Source organism: Bos javanicus, chromosome 25 (assembly GCF_032452875.1).
Source record: "Bos javanicus breed banteng chromosome 25, ARS-OSU_banteng_1.0, whole genome shotgun sequence".
Taxonomy (NCBI): domain Eukaryota; kingdom Metazoa; phylum Chordata; class Mammalia; order Artiodactyla; family Bovidae; genus Bos; species Bos javanicus.
The window spans coordinates 9,944,965-9,952,574 of record NC_083892.1 but is presented as its reverse complement, the minus strand read 5'-3'; the positions used below and the strand labels follow the sequence as shown (position 1 = coordinate 9,952,574).

The window sequence follows — 7,610 nt, the reverse complement described above, 5'->3', positions numbered from 1 at the left end:
CCCTATGGGAGCATAATTGACTTAAATGTTGTGTTAGTTTCAGGTGTACAGCAAGGTGAATCCATTGTATATATACATATATCCACTCTTTTTAAGATTCTTTTCCCGTTTAGGCCACCACAGAGCACTGAGTAGAGTCTCCTGTGCTACACAGTAGATTCTCCTTAGGTATCTATTTTGTACATAGCAGTGTATCCATGTTAACTCTGACTTCTTAAATGAAACAAAACTTCTATGCCAAAGTCTTCCCTTGTAGCTCAGTTGGTTAAGAATCTGCCTACAATGCAGGAGACTCAGATTCAGTTCCCAGGTTGGGAAGATCCCCAGGAGAAGGAAATAGCAACCCATTCCAGTATTCTTGCCTGGAGAATCCCATGGACAGAGGAGCCTGGCGGGCTACAGTCCATGGGGTTGCAAGAGTTGGACACAACTTGGTGACTAAACCACCACCACATGCCAAAGACACTTATTTTGGTTTCCTGCTATGAGTAACGATTTCAAATTCTAATTGCTACCTTCCTTATCTGTTGTGCCCACCCTTCCCCCGCACTCTGCTCTGTCCCCCTCGGCCTCCCTTTGATTTCTTACACCTTCCAAGCAACTTTCAGCCTCAGAACTTTTTTTTTTTTTTTAACCAATTGAGGTAAAATTCACATCGTGTAAAATCCAGCATACTAAAAAAGTGAAAATTCAGTGTCAATGAAAACATTCACCATGTTGGGTAACTGTCATCACTTTCTGGGTCCAAAACATATTTATTCACACCAAAAGGAGCCCCTGCACCGCTTATGGAGCAGCCGCTCCCATTTCACCCGCTTCTGGGCAACCACCAACCCATTCCTGCGCCGGTGGCCTTCCCTCAGTGGCTGTTTCACTACTGGAATCACACACGTGCTGCCTCAGGACTTGGCAGCAGCTCATCCCTCTTCCCAGATGCTCTTCCCTCCTCCCACTCCAATCATCTTCCTTAGGAGGCCTTCCTGGGGCCTCTCCTGAGGTCAAGTCCCCCCAGCATAACTTTCTCATAAAAGCCCAGAGTTTCTCTCTGGAGCATTTTTTTCACAAGTGCTCTGCATGGTAATTTCATTGGGTTTCCCTGGTGGCTCAGACGGTAAAGAATCTGCCTGTGATGCAAGAGACCCGGGTTCGATCTCTGGGCTGGGAAGAGCCCCTGGAGGAGGGCACGGGCAACCCACTCCAATATTCTCGGCTGGAGCACTCCACGGACGGAGGAGTCTGGTGGGCTACATATAGTCTGTGGGGTTACAGTTCATGTTCTCTACATTAAGAATGTAAAGTTTATTAGGCAGGAACATGTCTGACTTGTTTACCAGTATTTGCCAGGGCCTCGCCAGAACCTGGCATACACTGTAAACTGACTGAGTGGATGAGCTAGTGAGTGTCCTTACAAAGAAAAAGTCACCTCATTCCCCTTTACAGAATTCCTCCTTTACAGAGGAGGAGGCATGGAGACTTGGACGTCATAGCTGGGTTTGGGCTGCTCATGGGGTCTTGGACCAGCTTGGCAGGAACTGTCATGACTCCTCTACCTCCCCCCCCTCCCCACTGCATGATGTGATGTGGTCAAATTTATATGCATTAATGACCTGGGGGGTCATTAATTAATGTGGAGGGGCCCCCACCCCCCCCCCCCCACATCACAGCCCCACCCCTGCACATCACAGCCCCGCCCTCCCTCACCAAGCACCTCCCACATGCCCATATATGGGCATGATTTGGGCAGCTCTGACCCTGGTCTGTGAGGTCTGGGTCTCTGTGACCTCACAATGACCAGGGCCCTGCCCGGGTCTATATAAGAGGCCAGGAAGTCGGCCCCTGTCACAGCCCACAAATTCCACCTGCTCACAGGTTGGCTGGCTCAACCAAGGCGGTATCCCCTGCTCTGAGCATCCAGGCCGAATCCACCCAGCACCATGGCCAGATACCGATGCTGCCTCACCCATAGCGGGAGCAGATGCCGCCGCCGCCGCCGAAGAAGATGTCGCAGACGAAGGAGGCGCTTTGGTCGGAGGCGCAGGAGGAGAGGTGAAGAGGGTCCATCCTTGGGGGCAGGGGCCAGGGAGCTGGGGCGGGGCTGGGGGTTTGGGCTGTGCTGAAGTGTCCTCGTGTCCTCTGGTTCTCTGCAGTGTGCTGCCGTCGCTACACCGTCATAAGGTGTACAAGACAGTAACCACACAGTAGCAAGACCACCGCACTCCTGCCTGAAAGGTCACCAGCCTTCAAGACCCTCTTGCCACATCTTGAACATGCCACCATTTCAATGACATGAACAGGAGCCTGCTAACGAACAATGCCACCTGTCAATAAATGTTGAAAGACATCATTCCACTCTTTGACTCTTTGCTTTGAGGGACTCGAGGCGGGGGGGGGGGGGAAGGAGGGGGTTGGGGATGCCGGGAAGAGGGGACACAAAGGATGGTTCATGCTGGATCTTGTTCCAAACTCAACTACTCCCGAGTCACAAACCAAACCTGCCTCCCAGCCCCTAGTCCTTTACAGACCCCTTTCCAGCGGGGACGGGAGCTGTGCTGGTTGATGAACACATCCCTCCCCAGTTCTGTGCTCAGTGGCTTTCTACTGACAGCTCGAGATGGGCCACAGAAATTGGCAAATGCTTCCACTAGGGCTTGCTTGCTGCCACCTCCTCTAGAGCCAAGAACCATTTCCCAGCTCAAGCTCAATTCACCAGCAACAATCCCTAAGGTGCCTGATGTTGACGTTTCCCATTGTTTAAAAAGATGATGTTTCTGGGTACAGTGAGTAACTTGTCCAGTGGTTGAGCCAAGCTATCATTTAATCAGGTACAATATCCTCATCCCGGGTGGACAAAACAAAAGTAACTTGCTCCACTCAACCATATGATTCTCTGAGATGTGAAGGTGATTCACGAAACACTGCTGTCTCCTGGGCGCAAAACTGTCAGATCATTAACACGAGAGCTTGGGTCACGAGCTCATGGCACAACAATTTGGCACAGGGCGTTTTATCAGTGACCAGAACTCTGACCCAGCTGCCTAATGACAGGGCCATAGAAACATTGTGGCCCAACTTCCATCTCTGAGCACCATGGAGCATGGGTACTGGGCATTTGCCACTCCCAAGCCTCACACCCAACCTGCAAGGCAGTGTTGATGGCCCCGTCTTGGCAGGTGAGACCACTGAGCTGGGAGATGAACTCGCTTCCATGACTCAACCACTTGATTGGTTTCATAAGCCAGTCAGAAAGATGCTGGTGGGAGGGCTGAACATGGACCCTCCTGGGTAGGCTTTTACAAGTAGATCAAGGGCCAGTGGTGGAGATGCTGACTTAGCAGGGTCTCAGCGTAAGACCTGGGCATGCAGATTTTGAGCAAGTGCCCTATCCTATCCTACTAAGAAGGATGCTAACTGCTAAGTCACTTCAGTCGTGTCCAACTCTGTGCGACCCCATAGATGGAAGCCCACCAGGCTCCCCTGTCCCTGGGATTCTCCAGGCAAGAACACTGGAGTGGGTTGCCATTTCCTTCTCCAATGCGTGAAAGTGAAAAGTGAAAGGGAAGTCGCTCAGTCATGTCTGACTCTTAGCGACCCCATGGACTGCAGCCTACCAGGCTCCTCTATCCATGGGATTTTCCAGGCAAGAGTACTGGAGTGGGGTGCCATTGCCTTCTCCAACTAAGAAGGATAGGAGGCCTCAAAAGTTCCCTATCACCACTGTCAATAAATCACCACAAATTTCATAGCTTACAACACAAATGTATTGTCTTACATACATGGACCTTATGGGGCTAAAACTCAAGGTCTGAGCAGGTTCTGAAGGTTTTCAGAAGCATCATAACCTTGTCTTTCCCAGCTCCTTGCCAGCAACTGCATTCCTTGACTCGGGGCCCCTGCCTCCATTTTCAAAGCCAGTGGCTTAGCACCGTCAGATCTCTTCCTGTGACCCTCCTGCCTCCCTCTTCCACCTTATAAGGATACATGTGGTTTTGCGGAACCCACACTGAGCCCATCCAGATGATCTAGGATGAGCTTTCCATCTCTTTAAGTCACTCTTAAGAAAGTCCCTGCGTGTCTGCTCACTCTCAGGGGCAAGGGCGTGAGGGCATTCGTCTGCCTACCACGCTCTCCCCGTGGCTGCTATGGTTCTGATTCTGGATTTTCATGCCAGGAGAGGCTCAGCAGGAGGCCAGGGGTGGAGGGAAGATGGGCACATTTTTGGGGGAGGGAAGCGTGTGCCCGGGCTGGGGAAGTGGGTGGAGGGCTGAGGGCATATGAACTCTGAAGTCTGGGCTTGGCTCCTTATCTGCAGGCACCACGAGCAAGCAAGTCACTTAACCTCTTCCTGCCTCATGTAAGGAGTGAATGTATGGAATTTGTGGAATTCCTGGCACAGAGTGAGCATAAGATAACCCTGTGGACAGATAAGCCCCCATCCCAGCCCCCCGAGAGGCCACAGCAGTGGCTGCAAAGGCAGCAAGGAAGCTTCAGGAACCCCGAGGAGCTGGGGGAGGGGCAGGGTGTGAGGGCTTGGATCCAGACAAGGAGGCTGGCCCTCATCTTCAGAGGTTTTGTCCCCTGGTTTCGAGGCATGGGGGACACGTTTTACGGGGTGAGGAGTTGGCTGCCCGTGCCCTGTGCTGCCTTCACAGAAGGGGCCCAGGTGGGGACAATGGTGGGGTGGGGCCGCCAAGTCACAGTGGGGGGCCCCCTTTATATACAAGTCCCCCCCACAGGCTGCGGACAGACCCGACCAACACTGTTAACAGCAAGAGCAGGGGGCAGGCCTCAGCCTCCTCCCCGTCCCCCCAAGGCCAGCTGCCGTCTCAGCCCGAGTCGCCCACCCGTGACCCCTCCATCACGATGGTCCGATGCCACGTGAAGAGTCCAACTGAAAGTCCACCCGGGCAGCAGGGCTCCGGGCAGCAGGGCGAGACGGAGCACCCGGATCAGGCACGGGAGCTGAGGCCGGAAGACATCCCGGTCTACGGGAGGACTCACAGAGGCCGCTACCACTACAGACACAGGAGCCACACGCGGCGGCGCCCCTACCGGAGGCGCCGGAGAAGGGCCTGCAGGCACAGGAGGCGCCGCAGAGGTGCGGCGGGCCCCCCCTGCGCTCCCATCCCAGGCACCCCCCAGGCCTCCAGGCCAGGGCTCAGGTGGGCAGCGGGCGGCTCCTGCAGCTCTGGGGCCCCACCCTGTCAGACAGCCCCCTCATCCTGTGCCCCCACCCCACCCCGGCAGCCCCCCAAGCCACCCCCGGCAGCCCCCCCTCCCCACCCAGGTTCCCTGGATGGCCCCGTAACTGGAACTTTTTCCAAAAGGCTGCCGAAGGATGAGGAGGAGGAGGAGGAGATGCGGAAGGCAGCTCTAAGCTTCCCTGGGCCCACCAGAAAGAGTCACCTGCCAGGAAGTCCCTCGCAAGACCATACCACATCCCTCTTGGAGCCCACGAGATCTTGAGTAAAATGAGCAAAAGTCATCTGCCAAATAAAGCTTGAGATAAGAAACCTGCTAGCCTGTCAGGATCTCTTTTGTACGAAGGCACAAACACATAGCTTCTGTTCCCCACGGGATCAGGGGAGCGGGGAGCGGCCGGGGCAGGGGGCTCATCCCCCAGTGCTGTGTGCTGGTGTGTTCCCCTCTGAGCCTGGGGGCGTCCGGTCACCGGGAGCCATCAGGACGCCCAAAGCCATGAACTCCACCTGGACCTTCCCATTTCCGGTCAACTCCCCAGCCACTGAAGAACCTGAAAGGGCGCTGGGCGGGGGGCAAGTGGGAACTGAGACAAGATGGGAAGCAGGTCTGGCGTGCTCCAGCAAGAACAAGGCTGGCGCTGGGAGGGGGAACGAAAGGCAAAAGGCAGAACCGGGTGAGGCGGCATGGGCCACTAGGGTTTGGAGATGGGACCCTTATCCAGGACAGAGTCCGTTCCTTCCTGCTCCGCGCTTCTGATGGCTTCTTATAATCTTTGGAGTCCCTCTGCTGTGGCCACATCTCCAATCTCTGCTCCCCGTGTGAAATCTCTCCGCCTCCCTCTAACAGGGACACTTATGGTTGCATTCAGGGCCCACTCAGATAACCCAGGATAATCTCACAATCCTGGGAGGGTCCTATTCAGCTGACCACAGCCACTGAGGGTTTGGGACAAGATCTCAGTTATGGCTCATGTTGGAGAACGAATTCCCAGTGCTCAGAAATGACCAAGCAGACTTAATCCCCTTCCTGGCTGAAACTGGGCTGGACGGACATGTGTAGCTAGAGAGACTAGTGACCCCAAGGGCTTATGAACCGTGCCTTTAAAGGGTGACTTTGGAGAACAGGAAGAGTAGGGTTTTCTTTAGTTTCTTTTGTTTTAATCGTAAAAAAACATGTGATTTAGGTATGTCTGTGAAGGCACCACCCAGGTCAAGAAACCAGACACTTCCAGGCCCGCGGGAAGGCTCCCTCCAGGCTGCCTTTCATCCCATCCTGTCACCAGCTCTCTGGGGCTGGGCACTTCTGGGGTGTGGGGAGGAGTCTGTGTGCTCTCCTGCTTGAGGAAATTCTATCCCCAACTCTCACCCCAGCTCAAATGGGGGGACCCCAGCCAGGGCAAACAAGGCCGGATGGAGGCGGCAACACAGCAGGGTGAGGCTGCCTGGCTGGGCCTGCCATCTCGTCTCTGTCTTGCCCTGTGGCTGGCGGGGCCTTGGCGGGGTAGCTGGTGGCCCGGGTTGAGTGGGGTTGTCGGCTCAGACTCAGGTCACCGAGGGCTGGAGGCTCCAGGGCGGGGGGCCCTTTGTGATGTCAGCGCCCTGCCTACCAGCCTCAGCGGCCCCTCCGTACCCTGCCAGTGGCCTTTCCTCCCAGTCCAGTGAGGCAGCCGAGGCAGGTGATGGGTTCCCGCTGTGCCAAGCTTGGGACGGGCCACGGCCGGGGCCACGAATCCTCCATGAAGAAGCTCGTGGCCTGCGTGAGCCAGGATAACTTCTCCTTGTCGTCGGAGGGCGAGGAGGAGGAAGAAGGCGAGGAGGAGGAGGAGGAGGAGGGAGAAGAGGAGGAGCTCCCGGTGCAGGGCAAGCTGCTGCTGATGGAGGCCGGGCAGCAGGAGGAAGGGGCCGAAGACGCCGACTCAGAGGTCCAGCAGAGCCCCGAGCCCAAGCAGACGCGCTCCTGACCTGCGATGTGGCTGGGGAAGAGGAGCTGTCGCCGTTCCTGAGAGGAGGAGAGCTTTCAGAAAAGAGTCAATAAAGAGTCTCCTAGGAATCCTCCTCCTCCTGTCTCTCCTTGCCCCGCCACCACCCCTGACCCCTGTGTCTGGTACCGTGTGTCGGGGGTGTGTGTTGGGGGGAGTGTGTGTGTGTATAGGGAGGCGGAAGAGCAGTGACCCCTGTCCCTGAACCCCAGCCAGAAGTCCTCGAAAGGTCCTCTCCCTGAGGCCTCTCGGCCGCTGTCCCCTGCTGTGGCGGGTGGAGCACATGGTGTCCTGGGCGCGTCCCACCTCCAGGGAGGACGCCTCTCCGAGTCTGAGCACCCGGTGGGACAGCATCATCTCCCTCAGCACACCCCCACTGCTTTTCTAACCGTGGACAGTATTTTTTGGGGGGGAAGGGGAGTGGTGGTTGTGT

General features: G+C 55.8%; 2 protein-coding genes and 1 long non-coding RNA gene across 4 annotated transcripts; all 3 read left to right on the top strand.

Moving 5' to 3' along the window:
- The first annotated feature begins 1,602 nt into the window (after positions 1-1,602).
- LOC133238247 (uncharacterized) lies at positions 1,603-2,344 on the top strand. Its single transcript, XR_009733483.1, has 2 exons — positions 1,603-2,046; positions 2,148-2,344. It is a non-coding gene; the product is annotated as an uncharacterized LOC133238247 (long non-coding RNA).
- Positions 2,345-3,014: 670 nt separating this feature from the next.
- On the top strand, positions 3,015-5,510 carry PRM2 (protamine 2). Of its 2 annotated transcripts, none has more exons than XM_061401139.1 (4): positions 3,015-3,170; positions 4,310-4,394; positions 4,734-5,095; positions 5,325-5,510. In XM_061401139.1, the coding sequence occupies exons 2-4, from the start codon at positions 4,363-4,365 to the stop codon at positions 5,372-5,374; spliced, it is 444 nt and encodes a 147-aa protein (XP_061257123.1). In that variant the 5' UTR covers positions 3,015-3,170; positions 4,310-4,362; the 3' UTR covers positions 5,375-5,510. The 2 variants fall into 2 exon arrangements, with proteins under 2 accessions (XP_061257123.1, XP_061257122.1); XM_061401138.1 differs by having other exon boundaries at positions 3,029-3,170; positions 4,734-5,159.
- A 1,257-nt stretch (positions 5,511-6,767) lies between these two features.
- On the top strand, positions 6,768-7,248 carry PRM3 (protamine 3). The gene has a single exon (XM_061401140.1). It carries the CDS (start codon positions 6,878-6,880, stop codon positions 7,157-7,159), a length of 282 nt encoding a protein of 93 aa, XP_061257124.1. The 5' UTR covers positions 6,768-6,877; the 3' UTR covers positions 7,160-7,248.
- The last annotated feature ends 362 nt before the right edge of the window (positions 7,249-7,610 follow it).

Bases quoted from the DNA above. Each gene is read 5' to 3' on its own strand.
- PRM2 (XM_061401138.1), top strand. From the start codon at position 4,363: ATGTATGGAATTTGTGGAATTCCTGGCACAGA. The intron at 4,395-4,733 runs GTGAGCATAAGA...TCCCCCCCACAG, and splicing joins TGTGGAATTCCTGGCACAGA to GCTGCGGACAGACCCGACCA. The intron at 5,160-5,324 runs GTGGGCAGCGGG...TTTTTCCAAAAG, and splicing joins GCCTCCAGGCCAGGGCTCAG to GCTGCCGAAGGATGAGGAGG.
- PRM3 (XM_061401140.1), top strand. From the start codon at position 6,878: ATGGGTTCCCGCTGTGCCAAGCTTGGGACGGGCCACGGCCGGGGCCAC.